The sequence below is a fragment of the Musca autumnalis genome, unplaced genomic scaffold (assembly GCF_047663935.1).
Source record: "Musca autumnalis isolate F117 unplaced genomic scaffold, ASM4766393v1 scaffold_4, whole genome shotgun sequence".
Taxonomy (NCBI): Eukaryota; Metazoa; Arthropoda; class Insecta; order Diptera; family Muscidae; genus Musca; species Musca autumnalis.
This window is the reverse complement of record NW_027411977.1, coordinates 142,041,763-142,059,407: the sequence shown is the minus strand read 5'-3', so window position 1 is coordinate 142,059,407 and position 17,645 is coordinate 142,041,763. Positions and strand designations below refer to the sequence as shown.

The 17,645-nt window shown below is 37.2% G+C and overlaps 1 protein-coding gene across 7 annotated transcripts in view; it reads left to right on the top strand.

Moving 5' to 3' along the window:
* LOC141400655 (uncharacterized) overlaps positions 1-17,254 on the top strand; it is a 45,407-nt gene extending 28,153 nt beyond the window's left edge. For 6 of the 7 annotated variants that reach the window (XM_073980007.1, XM_073980010.1, XM_073980009.1 and 3 more), the window contains 2 exons: positions 8,367-8,921; positions 12,330-13,384. In XM_073980007.1, the coding sequence (XP_073836108.1) occupies positions 8,457-8,921; positions 12,330-12,689 (825 nt within the window). In that variant the 5' untranslated portion in view covers positions 8,367-8,456 and the 3' untranslated portion in view covers positions 12,690-13,384. Of the gene's footprint in view, positions 1-8,366; positions 8,922-12,329; positions 13,385-17,134 lie in introns of those variants that run through there. The other variant, XR_012412164.1, reaches the window with a different exon arrangement.
* Positions 17,255-17,645: the final 391 nt, after the last annotated feature.

Here is a 17,645-nt window from a genome sequence, read left to right as displayed (position 1 = left end):
TATAATTTGGCAAACCAAATTCACACATTTCATGAAAATCGGACGTATATAGCGTACTTGGTGCCGCAAATACGTCATATCGGCCGAAAATATATATGGGAGCTATATACAAATCTAAACCGATTTCGATGTAGTTTGGCACATTTATTTTTAGACCGAATTCAGTCACACATTCCAAATTTCATCAAAATCGGACGTATATAGCGTGTTTGCTGCATCAAATACCTCAAATCGGCCGAAAATATATATTGGAGCTATATCCAAATATGAACCGATTTCCATGTTATTTGACACATTTATTTTTCGACCGAATTCAGTCACACATTCCAAATTTCATCAAAATCGGACGTATGTAGCGTGTTTGGTGCAGCAAATACGTCAAATCGGCCGAAAATATATATGGGAGCTATATCCAAATCTTTACCGATTTTCACCAAAATCAATAGCGTTCTTCCTATGGCTAAAAAAATTATATTACCCAATTTTCAGCTGAATCGGACAAAAAATGCGACCTGTACGTTGCGAACAAAAATACATGGACAGACGGACGAACGGACATACATAAATCGACTCAGAAAGTGATTATATGTATGTATATCCCCTAAAGGAACTATGGGTCTATTTCGTTTCCTTTTGTATGTTACATACAAATGCACAAAGACATAATACCCCTTACCACAGTGTGGTGTAGGGTATAATTATATAGAAACGTCGTTGAACGCTTCTCCTTAGTTGTGAAATAAATCACATTTTCCTCAAAGTTAAAATCATCAGCGGGAAATCGGCATCTGGAATCAAATGATTATATAATGTAATAAATAGATACATCCATATTTCAAATATACATATCGTCTGCTCCGTCGGAAAAGGTCGTAAGTGCCTCTCAATTAATTTTTCAGGAGGAAGAAAAAACATTCCAGCGCTTTCTGTATTAAAGATTTAATTATGGTGATAAAGGCAGTATTCTTCGTTTTTTTATTCCGCTTCAATACAAAGTATATGTATATGTTTAATAAAATTCCCTCGCGTTTGGGAGATAATTGAATGTCTTTGGACTTACGACCTTTTCCTTGTACAGTTTTGTATTTTTGTAGGGACTTACGACCTTTTCCTACAATTTACGGACGTTTTTAAAATAAAATATTTATACTTTACAAAACAATGTGGAAAGGGTATTATAAGCTTGTTTTGTCCAATATTCGTGTAACATCGCGAAGTATTCGTCGTAGACCCCTCCCCTTGCCATTTTTCATAGCTTGCCGAGATAAAGCGATCTAGCTATGTGTGTCCGTCCATCCATTAACAATTGTAATAAAACTCCAAGCCTCAATTTTGGACCGATCGTCACGAAATTTTGTGGAGAGGTCGGGTTCCGACCCGAAGTGACCCCATTAGATGTTGGTTATGATCAAAAGGAGTAGCTGCCATCATTATAGTACAGTTTGGATCGAGCACACATAATATTTTGAAAGAATTTATTATGAAAAACATCAATAAAATATATATTGTGACCGCAGATAACGAAAATGTGAATAAAAACGGTAGAATATGGTCCTAAATCATACATAAAAAGCGAAAGCTTCTGGAGATGTTAAATATTATAGCTACAAATTTCCTTTATTCAAAAACTCATAATGAAATTTGATTTGGAACATATCTTCTTTTCACACTATCCCCAAAAAGTGAAGTATTTAAAGAGATTTTGACTAAGTATGGAATAAATTTTAATTAAGAGTCTAAAAGTTTAACAAATAATTTCTACCTATAACATCTAATTTTGCAACTTCATTTTCTTAACAAAGTATTATACTTAGATATCTAGTTTGTTCTGGGACTTACAGTGAAATTTTGTGTAGAATATTTCATCTTTTAACATCTTTCGTCTAAAACTAAATTTCATGTTACTTTAAAGCATCAACTCGAAAAAAGAACAAAACAAATTTATTCAAAAAATATTTGGGTGTTTTGTTGGCAAACTTGATGTATATATTTTCTTGATATATATTGCAACTACATATTTCATTTATTCGATGACTTATATTGAAATTTGATGGAGAAGATTTTTGTCTTTGACGTCTTTTATCTAGAATGAAGTTTTGAGTGACAAAATTTAATAAACTCAGATAAAGCACAACATTAACCCTAAAACGTGATTTTACTTTTGACAGATTCCTGGCGTTTAGGTACGATTTAGAGTTTTGGTGTATTCGGGGACCTGAAGTAAAATTGTACGACAAATACTTTTGTGGAATATTTTGATCTGATACGATCACATTTTAAAGGAGTTTTTAAACGTTTTTGAAAAAAGAGACCAAAAAGACCCGTTTAGTGACTCGCTTGAGGGTTAATTTTTTTTCATAAAAAGATACCCGCACTGTTGTCAGTAATATTGCCAAAGACACTTTATACCTAAAATGCAAGGATTCCCAGGAATCTGATGTCGAATATTTCAAAACCTGTAGAAATGGGAGAAACTTGCCACGCCTATTTAGGTTACTTCCCGACGTAAACTTTTAAAACGCCGATACACGTGTCTTCTGTAATATAAACATTGACCTTACCCGTCCGTTAGAAGGTATTACTTTATTGAATTCAGAATACAAACTAATCTCGTTATGTGAATAAATGTCCCTAGAGAAACCACAAATTACCAGTTGATAAAGTTAAGTAAGATATACGACAGTAAAAATGTTAATGTTTTTTTACAAATTTTTCAATATATGAGGTACTAGCAAAATGCCCGCTACTTCGTATGCGGAAAGGGAATAATATAAAATAAACAATATTTCATATGAAAAAGGTGTCCACCATACTGAAAATTTTGATGAACTAATACCTATTTTAATTGATATTTAATTTCTTTTAAGTACTGCTCATATACCTTAAGTTAGAATTTCCAAAAAATACCTATTTTAAATTCCAGTCCATGTTTTATTAGAACGGTACGGGCATTTTGAAGATTTTATTCACATTTTCCAACCGAAGTATCTGTAATTTCAGCATTTGAGATACCAACATGTAGAAAACCTTTAGTCACTTACTTAATGCGCACGCTTTCTTGGACATGACCCATATATAACAGTTATTTTTTACTCATTTTAATTTAGCCCCTTTTGTTCACAGGGGATAACAAATCTTCTTGTAAAACAATAGTCGCATAGATCTACGTTTTCAAATGAACTTTCTCAAACGTTCAGAATAAAAAAGAAATAATTTTGTTCAAAAGATACGTTTGACTGTTTGATTTCAGTGTAAAACACCTCTAACAGTGAAACTGACAACTTATCCTTAGCCTAATACCAAATTTATTGCACTTTCGTACTTTGCGCACACTAACTATAATATTCCAGCATCAAAAATTTGGTACTATTTTGTATTTTTTGTATTTCCAATACCAACTCAATAATTCAGTCCTTATCGGCCACCATGCCTAATTTCAAAATTTGTATGCATTTCAAAAACTCCTTATCTGAACACCAACAAACAACCAAATTTAGTACTTATAATAGGTAAAAGTTTCAAAAATAACATCGCGATATCCCAAATTATATCCCAACCGCGATACTTATTTACAATTTCATCTGAACAATTTTGATAATTTTCGTTCACTTATCTCAACCCTACACACCAACAGCGACTATAATACCAAATTGCAGAATTCCACCGTTAATCGTATACCATTTAATAATTTTCGTACGAAAGTTCAAATTTCAATAACTATCTCAATCCTCCACTCCAAATTGTACCATATTGTACCCATATCCAAATGGTACCAAATCTAGTACCATTGGGAAATTCGTACTTATGTGTACAAAAAGTATTTTGTACACATAAGAACGAATTTCCAAAATCTGTCCCAATCCTCCACGCAAAAGTAATCATAATTCCAAATTTCACGATACTTTTCGTACACATAAGTACGAATTTCCAAAACTACATCAATCCTGTACTCAAGCAGTAATTATTATTACAAATTCTAGATTCCCAGCTCTATCTGTTCACACTAATCCAAATTGTACCAAATTTATTACCACTTAGTACTTTTCGTACACATAAGTACAATTTTCCAAAACTATTTCCATAACTCAATCCTACCCTACAACAGTAATCGTAATTCCAAATTTCCGGTTTGCAGCTCACTCCGTTCACCCAAATCCAAATTGTACCAAATTTAGAACAGTTTAGTACTTTTCGAATACATAAGTACGAATTTCCAAAACTACCACAATTCTATACTCTAACAGTAATCCCTATTCCAAATTTTAGGATTCCGCCTCTATCCATTAATCCAAATCCAATTTGTACCAAATTTAGTACACTTTATTACTTTTCGTATACATAAGCACGAATTTCCAAAGCTACCTACATAACTCAATCCTACACTTCAACAGTAATCCTATTTCCAAATTTCAGGTTTCCAGCTCTATCCGTTCACCCAAATCCAAATTGTACCAAATTTCAAACAGTTTAGTACTTTTTGTACACATAAGTACGCATTTCCAAAACTACCACAATCCTATACTTCAACAGTAATCACTACTCCAAATTTTAGGATCCCGACTCTATCCATTTTTCCTAATCTAAATTGTACCAAATTTAGTACCATTTAGTACTTTTCGTACACATAAGTACAAATTTCCAAAGCTACCTCAATAATCCACATTTCAGGTTTGCAGCTCTATCTGTTTACCCAACTCCAAGCTGTATCAAATTTAGTACCATTTAGTACATTTCGTGGACATAAGTACGAATTTACAAAACTACACCCATATCTCATTCTAACACTTTAACAATAATCATAGTTCCAAATTTCTGGTTTCCAGCTATATCCGTTCACCTAAATCCAAATTGTACTAAATTTAGTACCATATAGAACTTTTCGTGCACATGAGTACGAATTTTTAAAACCATTTCCTTCTATAAAAAAACACTTCCCAACCTTGATTTCCATACCAAATTCCAGGATTCTAGCAATATCAGTTGAAAATATACAAATGGTACTAAATTTAGTAACTTTTAGTACACTTATAGGTCGAATTTCCTAAAACCCTTTGGTACATCTTTCTAACTCTTCATCAGTGACCCACATTCCAAATTTCAGAATTCCCGCTCTATCCGTTCACCCAAATCCAAATTGTACTAAATTTAGTACCATTTAGAACTTTTCGTACACATCAGTACTAATTTCCAAAACCATTTCCTTTTATAAACACCACTTGCCAACCTTGATTTCCATACCAAATTCCAAGTTTCCAAGCTAAATCCCTTCAAAATATACAATTGGTACTAAATTTAGTACTTTTCGTACACTTAGATGTCGAATTTCCAAAAACCCTTTGGTACATCTTTCTAACTCTCCATCAGTTACCCTCATTCCAAATTTCAGAATTCTAGCTCTTCCCGTTTGCCTAATACAAAGGGTACCATATTTAGTACCTTTTAGTACTTTTCGTACCCTTCTAGGTCGAATTTCCAAAAACCCAGCCTTATCTCACGCCTACACACCAACAGCAACGCACAGTCAAAATTTCAGCTTTCTAGCTTCAGCGGTTTCGTCTGGGCGATGATATGCCAGTCAGTCAGTCAGTCACTCACTCACTCACTCAGTCATCACTAAGCTCTTTTATATATATAGATTTGAACACATACAGCATCTCAATTTGTATCAGTGAAAAGGCCAGAAGTCCATCTTTCATAATCAATTCGCTTATAGGGGAAAATAAATTCCAAATGTAAATTTTCGTTGCAATATACACATTATCACATTTTTGTTCAAAAGTTTGGTCCACAGGCACCGCCAAATATCATCCGATTATCATCCAAAGGTGTAGGCTAGTTCTTTACATTGTACCCCAACCATGGATGACGTTAAACATTATATCTGAACTACGTTAGCTGTAGTATTCTCTTAAAGTATACATTTTCCTGTGGACTTACGACCTTTTCGTACTCAAATTTGTACGTTTTGTGGACTTACGACCTTTTCCGACAAGGGCAAAACATATAGAAAAACGCGACATACTACCATTTTCTTTGTGTCATACGACGTGTTTTGACTTGTACTATCATCCTGTAACAAAAACGCGATTTCCAAAAAAAGTGGACTTACGACCTTTTCCGACGGAGCAGACGATATGTATGTATATGAAAAATGTATTTATGTCCAATAAAATACAAAGACATAAAGTAATAAAGACCTGACAAAATGCATGCAACAAAAAAATGTTTACGAAACTTTGTATAGAAACATTACCCTTAACAGGTTGCAGTTAATTCAAAATCGCAACCAAGGAGGAAAATTTCATGTAATGGTATCAGAAACGAAACTTATGAATTCAAGGATCTATTCAAGAATAATTCCATGTCAATTGGATCGGTAAATTCGGATAAATACGTAAAAATGTATAAAAGAAAAAAATGTTATATCACCATATCGTAACATAACATTATGTTAAATTCAAAAGCCATTCACTGAAGAATGATAGCAAATAAAATGTCTTATCTTGTTGTATTTATGTCTTTGTAAAATATTTCCATTCACCTTTTTGATTCAATTATAAAATGTATTGGGGATTTAATTTACTAAAAGCCACAATTTCTTTAAGAAAAGACAAAACACTGATTTATTCACTCACTTTCCCGTTTTTACCCAACGATTTATTTAGAAAACTGAAGAAAAAGAACAACATAATCAATACCCTTTTTTCCTCTTCGCTTGCTACGTTGGTTAACAACAACAAAGCACAAAAAGCTTCTGCTCCTCCTATTACACCTTACACACAGCTCTTTATTATAAAACAGCATTCCGCTGCCGCGAGATCTCTGTTGTTACTCTCTTTGACAAAAATCCTCTCTCCACCCATAAAAAATATGTTCTAACATAAAAAAAATATGTTGGTACCCAAAGAAATAAAATTGAGATATGTTACAAACAAATTATGTTTGGATCCAAACATATATTTGTTTGCAATCAGTCCCAAACAAATATTTGTTTGGATCTAAACATATTTCTAACATATATTTTTCTGCATGTAGTAGATCTAGAGTCTCTAGAGCGAAGTTCGTCCACATACCATCACTTAGTTTAATGCTCCCAATAGGTTTTTGGGTCCTTTGAGGTCAACTTGTGAAATCTTACCGCTACATTAACTCCCTCTATTGTCTCACTTAAGTTAATTTAAGAATTTATCTTACCTTTCCTGACCCCAATATGTACTAAGTGTGGTCCTGCTAGACTTGTTGTATGCCCTCACGCTGACTTTCCTGAGTTGGCCAGATCTTTATTGCATTAAACTGTCCGAGCTCTCATACCTGGATACGTTAATGGGCAAGACTTCTCATAGACTTCTCATCTTTAGTCTGTTCTAGAACAATGGTGGGAAAATTACGAGAGACTCATGTATTTTTTACACTTTTGTGTGTGAGGCAGAGCATTTCTGCCCATCAATGTTCTAGAAGTACCCTCCATATTTGTAAGAGTGAGGTCTATTACCCATATGCATACTCTTAGATAATTATTTGAAATAAAATCGAATATTGACTCCTCTCTCAAATTGGTGTCAGTGATGAGCATTAGCATCACAGACCATTATCAAACTGTCTTGTCCGCTAGTTTTCGCATAAATTGACGACTGCAGGATTCAAAACCGAAGCTATTCCAACCCGAAGTACAGTTCTCCCATACATGTTGATACAGTTCGCGTTCATACTGTCCATTGTGAACTTCATCATCGCACTATCCCCATCCTGTAAGAAGCTGACCCGTTTCCAACTGTCGGTCTAGAGGCCCCTGTTTTTTCAATGCCGCGTCCGCCGCCGCCAGCAGTCCCAAAGTGTGTCACAGCCATTTACTTTCAGGATGAGAAAATCTCTTGATTCTTTGTCTTGACGCCCTTGAAAACATCTGCCCCGCCAAACTCAGAAGTTACGATCTCACACGACTGTCTACTAGCTACCAATCACTGATCCTGCCATTAGGATGAGACTTATCAATGATTGCTACCAGATGGCCATCTGGGGTGATTATCCGGACGGACTCACGCGTCCTTTCACCAAACAGTTGTGGGGGTTTTTACGTAAGCTGCCTTTGTAGGCCTTTTGAGGCTGAGTCCTTCCACCACCTTCGCGTGTGAAAACTTTTTTATATCTCTCGCAGAGGAAACCAGTATTTCTGGCTTTAGGAACAACATTCGTAATGTGCATGAATCTGAATATTCGAATCACTTTTTGAACAGTATATAAAATCTGATAGTTTTCCTCATGGCCCCATAATGCAGTTAAATTCTCCTTGGTACTCCTTAGAATTTTACATGTTTTTAATGTTAATTCAATAATAATTTGTATAATTTTTATTCACTTTCTTACAGATTTTTTGCATTCGCTGTGATTTACAAAAAACAAACAACAAAACATATTTCAACAACGTCGGCATTAGACAACAGATCCGCAATTCAACAATGAAAATTCTGGCAGTGCACTTAACCAAAATGTTCGATGCCAAATGGCTGCCAGCTGCCTGTGGTACACTGGCGCCGGCACTTATACCACCGGCACACATGGCGATTTTATGGTATTTCTGGGAAAATTACGCTCGCTATGTCGATAAACATTTCTGTACCTGTTCCTGTTGGGATACCGTCTTTAAGGGACCATACGAATCGGGGGTGGCCGCTTACAAACACATGTACTTCAATGCAACGCAGAATACCTTTAAAATGTGGCTGCTCACCGTGTTCGCTGTAATTGGCCTGTACGAATGTATCAAACGTCTGATTGTACTGATAATGCAACAGCGGATACGTTGGTCGATGTTGGTGCTATTCAGTCTATCGATATTCTCGCACTACTATGCATGGTGGGCATATTTGAATTATTACAACGATGACTATTATCAGCAGTGGAATCATCAGCTATTTTTTACGGTAGGTATTTATTTGGAGTTGTTGATTTAAAAATAGTAAAGGTAGAAACCTCAGCAAGGTTCCCAGCAGAAAATCGTACGGAATTTTCTCACTATTGTAAACTAAGTTTATCTTCATTAGACTTAGTAGCGCTAGCTAAGTCGCTAAAGTCCGTGGTGAAAACATATTTCAGTTAACCTGGACATCGCAGGCGAAAGCGTTTAAAACAGCGCTTTTACAATCACCCCAAATTAGCGGGGAAAGCATTGAGTTTTAACAGCGCTGTCATATGCGCAATTGTTGGCGAATTCCGAACGCTCAGCATCTTAAAAAACAGAAGAAAATATAAGTATTATTGGATTCAAATATACGTCTACTGAACTTACGGTATATATGTAGCTCCCATTAGTATAAGTTTCTAAACTTATAGCCCAGTACATTGTAATAGAGGCATATCAATCATATCAATACCTCTGTCGAGGTAGAGTTGCTTAACGTACACATCCCGCCGATAAATATATGTACTCAATTAGTCCGCTTTTGGAAGGATTTTGGTCGTGGGTGACTTTAATGGTCATCATAAGTTGTGGCATTCGGTCCTCCGAAATGACCAGAGGAGTACAGTGCTGGCTGAGCAGATTGATAGGTCTACGTTTTGCACGATCAATGAAGAACTACCAGAATTCATGGAGATTATCGCAGTTCGCCAGATATAACCATCGTGTCACATGGTCTGACAAATAACGTTACCTATCAACCCGTCGTTTCTCTTGGGTCACACAATCTCTCCATAATTGTGTCCATCAGCAGACCGACTGGTTTCATCACCTCTGACCGCCGCAAGCTAATTGACCGAGTTTCAGAGAGTTCACTAATCGCCGCTTCACAGATCTGTCCAACCCTTCTGATGTTCGGGTAGCAGAAAGGACGAGACATCATCACTGCTGCAGCCGCTCGTCATATACCTACTGGTCGCATACCCGAAGAGAGACAAAACTTCCACGCAGAGGCGACGGGATTAGCAAATGAGTATGATGAGCTTCGTTGTGACAACCCCAGTGACCCCAGAGTCAAGGAACTGACACTGGAAATCCACATGTTGGTCGGTGAGCATAAGCGGAACGAGTGTTAAATCATCTGAATAGTTGCAACATTGGAGTCGGAATAAGTGAATTGTGGGCAACGGTTAAGTTGTTCTCGAACCCTGAAAAGAAGGAAGGTATGACCACTTTTTACAACGGATGCTGTTGCCAATGCCATCAGGAACGCTAAATCATTCAAAGCATTGGGCGCTGATGGAATCTCCTTGGTAATGCTCAAAATTGTTGAATATGCGGGGAGTTGAGTGTCTCACTAAATGTCTTAACCTGTCGCTTGCAACCGTCATTGTTCCCGAATTCTGGAAAATGGGCAGGGTGGTCCCACTATTGACGCCAAGTATGCTAGCAAAAGTGATTCGTACAAGCCGATTTCGCTTTTGTCGTCCGTAGCAAAGACCCTTAAGGACTCCCCAGCGTCAGAAATAGCAATCAAGTTGCCGATCATTAGCATGGTTTCCGTAAGCAGCATGACAACAGCGCTGCACGCCATCTTCACACATATTTGTCGAGGACTCAACCAAAGACCGCCGTGTGATAGAACAGTAATGGTGGCGCTTGCCTTATCAAAAGCCTTTGATACAGTCAGGCACTCCACGCTGTTTGAGGACATTGAGCAGACAACCTCCTGCTAAGTTTGAAACATTGGATAATCAATTATATATGTGGAATTCAGGAACAAGAAGTCCAAACGTCGTACAGTCAAACAGGGAGTTCCCCAAGGCGGTGTGATATTTCTGGAACTGTTTAACCTCTACGTCCCCTGCACTCCGCCCCCTCCAGACGGTACCGATGTCGTAAGGTATACGGATGATTGCAGGATCCTAGCGTCAGGTACCTACCCTGATGACATCTGTGAAAGACTGAACTCCTATTTAACCGAACTTACCACCTTTTTCCACTCGAGAATTATGCAGATACTCACCAGTACATCTACGGCCAATCTGTTCACCACATGGAGGCCGCAGTTAGGAAGGGGTTCTCTCCTGTATCGTTGGACCTCTCCCTCTAGAACATGGATGTCCTTACTGATGTGCCTTAATGTGTCGGGCCTACCCACCAGATGGTGATTGGGATGGCTCTCACGGAAACACCCAAGCAAGTAGTGCAACGTAAGCATCTCATTATGTGTTGAATGTCGTGGTCAACGGTAGCAGAATTCCAACCACAAACTGCTAAAAACTCTAGTGGTTACATTCGACACTACTACGCATGCCGCAGCTATCTGCGAAAAACTGACATGTAGGAACATGGTCCTTAAGTCCTAGCCGGTAGAACTTGGGGTGCATATAAAGAAACCTTGTTGGTCACATATAATGCGATATGTCGGTCTGTGGTAAGCTTTGTTGAGCCAATATGGTATGCGAATGTATGTCCAGCGTAATGGAAAAATTTAAAACCTGCCACAATGTCGCCCAGAGAACTGTAGCAGGGTGCCTCCTCCTGTCTTCAGTGCACCATTTTCATGAGGAGACAAAGATTCTTCCAGCATAGCAACACAATGCCGTGCCCACGTTGCAGGACCCCACCCAGGCATGTCAGGAGGGATCTTCTTGATCTAGAAAGATAGGTCCAACGTTGCAAGAGAGAACCCCTAGGACAACAAGCCTATCAAACCTGTTTTAAATAGCATTCACACGGACGCAGTCGCTTATGCCACAAAAAACTATCTTGTGAATGCGGTCTTCGGAGAACATCCCCCATTTATCGCTGCTGAGGAGCTTCAGCTACCACGACGAACCAGAGTAGTAATGCCACAACTACGCTCGTGATGGTTCAGCTGTCTGAATTCGAATAGGGCAAGGATCGATGGCACCGTGCAAAACATCTGCAGCATGCGCCACAGGCCCGCACGACACCCTGCACTTTTTAACTGCCCTGCCAAATCTACTCCTAACTCCAGTAGATATGTGGTCATATCCCATCGAAACAGCCACATTCCTAGAACTGGAGATATACTTAGAGACAGATAAAGCAGAAAAACAAACATACATACATTTAAAATACTGTAACAACAACAACAAAAATTCCATATTTGTTCAAATGTGTTGAGTTATTAAATAAATGTAAAAAATCGCCTTGGAAGTCACTCCGAAGTGTCGGCATACGCCATAAAAGGTAATCCCAATAAAGCTATAGAAATTGTTTGTGTAATTCATCAAAGATCTTCCTTGGAGTGCCCGCGGAGTGACGTCTTAGGCGAGGGAGTGAGAAACTCACTTCCAAATGCTGGCAGGGTACTTTGCTGAGAATCTGAATGGATCATTTAAAAATGTCTTTGTTATATCATCTAAAATAATTTTTTGATTTATTTTCTCATTTTACTTTACAGTTAACTGAAATCGTGGCCTCTGTAATGGTTATGCATTTAGCCGACAGTACAAATCCGGTGACATCGAAGAAAATCTTTTGCATTGTTGGAATTGCGATACTGCACATTGTGGCCAGCAGTTTCGATCAGTTCTTCTTGAATGTGGTACGAGGCGAAGGTTATGCACATCAAATTGTACGCGACATTGGTTTCATGGTACCCGATATAATGCAATTGGTAATACCACTGTGGCTCTTGAATCGAATACGCAAAGAATCGTACAGTACCCGACCATTCTATCGAGATCGTAGCCTGCACAAAGACATTGTCGCCATGGTATTCTTCGTGATAGCCCTGTTTGCGGTCTGTACGATTTTGTGAGATTTACTTTATGATTGGCACGCAAGTAACTCCTATATAAAGGGACCAACATTCAATTTTGGATTATTGGATCACGAAAGAAGAAGCGATGATGTGGATGTGGACGAGGACAGTGATCATATTATTTGAAGTGCTTGAAGAGGAAGGTGCCAAGAAAATCATTTCAAAATCAAATAAAGGAAACAAAAAATGTCATCATGCAATGAATGACGAATCTGCATAGCTCACTGTTTTCTGAGTCATTTGTGTCAAGTGAGTACCGCGTACAGGTCACCTCAGATACTCATACATAGAAGTAGAAACGAGAGTAACCGTTTGATGTCGCCTTAAATAGTTTGTAAATATTGTTATTAATATTTTTAGTATTATTAGTAATACATATATAAATATTTAATATACACAAACTCAGAACAAATATCACTCGACGATATGTAAGTACACACATACATACATATGTAATGAAGATTGAAATATCATTTAGATTAACATTTACACAGTGCAAATAGTGCATATCAATGTTAACTACATACATATAGAATAATTACCAATCAATAGACAGACATATGTAAAGTAGAATTAATATTTAATTTTAGCTAAAACAAATTAATTTCTGATTTCTAATTAAAAGTAGAATAGAAAAAACAAACACAAATGTATGAGGTAAATCAAATCGATGTAATTAAATAATTTAGACCGAAGCCAAACGTGGAAAATATCAAAAAATTTTTTTAAGGTTTTGGTCGAGAGCTTAGACTTAGGAACAACTCATTTTCTTCCTTCTTAGCCATAAACTGAAAATTTGGTCAACGTAAAGTTTTAAAGTAATTATTTTCTAAAATTAAATTCCATAACGTTTTAATGAAACATTTCATCACATTTCTGCCAAACTTCATCGACTTGATTGATATCACAGAAAAACTGTAGCAAAAACGTGTCATTACATAAAAAATTGAAAAGTTTAAGAATTTCTAATCGATTATTTATTCCCACTTAGAATTTGTATTCAATTAGTTGGCATGGAAACGCCAATACTTTTATAAGAGTCATTGTTATTATTATTTAATTCTGTAGTCAAACGTTTTTTTTCAATTCAAATGGGATCTATTTTGTATAGTCTTCGACCAGGATTTACGACTTTCACACATATCCTAATTTCCCATATCGTCAATTTACGTTGACGATTGAATTTCATCTTCCCAACTTAAAGAGATAACTACACAAGAGCCAAAAAGAACAATCATGCTTTGAGGTCTCTTAGTGGTTCGTAAACTTAATAAAATAGTTTGTCGATTTTTGCCAAACTTCCAGTAAATATTCTGTAACTTATTGGGTTCTAATTTTGTATACCCTCAGCATTTATGCTAACGAGGGTATATACACTTTCATACGAGTAAAATGTGCCTCATCGAAGTAATGGTTTTAGACCCCAGCTATCTTTGGACGAAATCCGTTTCAGACAATTTGGAGTTGATTCAGCAATGTCCGTCCGTCTGCCTGCCTGGCTTGCTGAAGCGCACTCTCGAACTGATCAACGGATCCGGTTCAAAATTTGTAATATTTTGTCCAAACTTAGTTTAAGTTCAAAAATGGGTTATATCGGTCCGCTTCTTCCGGTACCTACCCCACAAAAGTTCGAAAATGTTCGGAAAATTTGTGCGCACGATAACTCTTGCAGGGAGTAACCGATGTGGTCCATACTTTGCACATTGTGAAATTTCTACCAGACTTAGATGAGGTACCAATATGGACTCAATCGGTCCACTCCTTCGGGTACCTCCCACACAAAATTTCGGAAAATTTCAGTTTAGTACCTGCTCTCGAATCGCTTTTATTTTTGTTTTAGCAACTTGTATTCACTGTCCCCCATACGACGGTACAAGTTTCATCAGTGGCAAGTCTATACTTTCTGAGAAAATAGCCTGAAAGTTTCAAAAAACCCTATAACACCGTGTGCAGTGGTAGGAGCGCAAGATAACATTCGAACGGATATGCCGATTCGGTATTTTGTCCGAACATAGTTTAAGTTCGAAGATAAGCCATATCGTTCCACTCCTTCAGGTACCTCCCCACAAAAGTTCAAAAATGTTCGGAAAAATTGGCGCACGATAACTCTTGAAGGGTGTGACCGATGTGGTCCATACTTTACACATCCTAATATATCTACCAGAGGTATATCTGGTTTAAAAATGGACTATATCTGTTTACTCCTTCGGGTACCTCTCACACAAAATTTCGGATAAGTTCACTTTAAGGCCTGCTCTTAAATTCTATTGAAGCAACTTGCATTCGCTGCCTCAATTACGGCGATAAAAGTTTCTTCAGGGGCAAGCCCATACTTCTTGAGAAAGCTGTCCGCCATATTTTGACTTAGTTACAGCTCGAACATGGGCAACAAGTTCCGGTACTTCCCCCAATATTTAAAACAATGTCACTAAAATTGTATGCACGATATTTCTAGTACGGTTCAACCAATTTGGTCCAAACTTTAGATCTCCTAATATTTTTTCCAAATTTAGTTTAACTTCTAACTTGGCCGATACCTCTTAGGATACCTCCCCCATAAAAGTTCAACATTTGTCTCTAAGTGCAGTTTAGGGTCTGTTCATTGTAGTCCTGTTTTCAGCGATATTATGTTTTCCGTGTTTTCAAGTGGGCTTGAAATCTATCAAAAAGATTTGACTCCAAAATAAGATCCACTTCCATAATGGACTATGTCGGTCCATTCCTTAAAGTACTTCCCCCGCAACACTTTTGAACTTTAACCCTAATCCAGATTTTTGTCGGCAAGTTCAGATGGCCAAAACAGGGCACAAAATTCTGGATGGACCCTAAATACATTCCATCTGTTCGTAGATGAAAGTTTTAATTCACATAGGCTGAGGGTATATCTATGTCGGAAAAGCCAACTAATACTTTTTTACTTGTTTAAATAGAGGACAAAATATAAGAAAGCATGGACTTGCCCACGAAAAACATTATATCTCTTTAAACAGGACTACAAGAAGTACTTTCTGTAAAAATTTGCAATTGACCCTCGAACAGCCCTTAAACTTCACTTAAGCGATAATTTTTAACTTTTGTGCTGGAGGTACCGGAAGATGTCTTCCAATATAGACCTTCTCGGAACTTGATATACGTTTGGAAAAAAAAAATTCGAAATGCATTGATTCGGCCAAATCATTTACTCAATTTGTAATTTTACGTACTCAGTCATCTTTTGTTTTTTCAAAATAGTCTGGCTTAATCCCATTGTTGTTGTTTTAATATTTTAAAACAACTATTTTATTAGTGGAAAAGATTTGGCATTGCTCGCCAAGGGGTAAGGCAGGGAATACTATAGTTTCGATCCACGCCACTGGATCTCATCAGTTCCCTTGTTTCTTGTTTGTGGATATTCTCCACCGAAGTTATTTTTCAATATCTTCTTTAACAATAAACTTTTTATACCCAAACATCAATCGTCAGCTCGAAGTATAAAGGTAAGCAAAGAAAAAAGTTCAATGAGAAGTTTTTCCTTGGCAACCTCATACAACTCCGACGAAAGTGTCTGCGAAAACAATTCAAACCTCTTCCACTTGTATGTGTCGTCGAATTTTGACGAATGCACACACCAAAATTTGGTTGGTCTGCTTTACAGCAAAAACTACACACGTCGTGCCAGTGTCTTCAATTTGAAGCATTGTGGCGTTTTTTTATTGGGATAGCGTTTGCAATTTTGTTTTTTCAAAATAGTCTGGCTTAATCCCATTGTTGTTGTTTTAATATTTTAAAACAACTATTTTATTAGTGGAAAAGATTTGGCATTGCTCGCCAAGGGGTAAGGCATCGTTATTTTAATTACCGTCGTGAAAGGAAATAAATTTCATGTCGAATCGACAATAGTCCCTAAACTGCACTTGTGCCAAAAATGTTGAAAATATGGATGGGGCCAATGCCCTCTAGCCACAATACATGGTGTCATAGGGTTTTGTTACAGCTTTCGGGCTATTTTCTCAGGAAGTAAGTACGTGCTCCTAAAACACTTGTACCGTCGTAATGGGGTAGCGAAGTTGTTGCAAAAAAAAAAAAAACAAAGAGATTCGAGAGCATCTCTTAATCTGCACTTTTTCCGAACTTTGCTTTTGAGTTTAAGAAGCACTAAAACACTTCAAATCATGCTTGATCTAGCACAGAAATTTTGCACTGATATCTGGCTAGACGTTTGCAAAATATCGCCAACTTAAAACGCGTTTTTCTCGAAATTGGTTTTTTGAGATGTCTCATTTTTTGAGTGATATGTGTAACAAATAAAGGGTGTTTTTTAAGCTAGATAGAACTTTAAATTGTAAAAAGTAACACAAAAAATTAAATTTTGATGAAACATCTTTGTGTTTATTTTACATCTTTGTGTTTATTTCAGCTTTAGTCCATATTTTGTTGATGAAACTTTTTTTTATTTGTTTCAGTATACTCTGACAAATCATCATGAATAGACTCACGCTTGAACAACGCTACGAAATTATCCAAATTTACTTTGAAAATCAGTCGTCGATTCGCTCTAGAGCAGTTGGCAAATGACCCGTTGTTTTATCGCAAAATTGTGTTCAGCGATGAGACGCATTTTTGGCTTAACGGGTTTGTTAATAAGCAAAATTGCCGCATATGAAGTGAGACCAATCCACAAGAGACCCTACAGACTCCATTACATCCAGAAAAATGCACCGTATGGTGCGGTTTTCACGCTGGTGGCATCATCGGACCTTATTTCTTCAAAAATGAGGCCGGAGCTCGCGTTACGGTCAATGGAGATCGTTACCGCACCATGATCAATGATTTTTTGTGTGAAAATATGGATGACATTGATCCGGAGGAGATGTGGTTTCAACAGGATGGCGCTACGTGCCATACGGCGAACGCAACCATCGACTTATTGAAATCAAAATTTGGCGATAAGTTGATTTCGAGAAGTGGACCTGT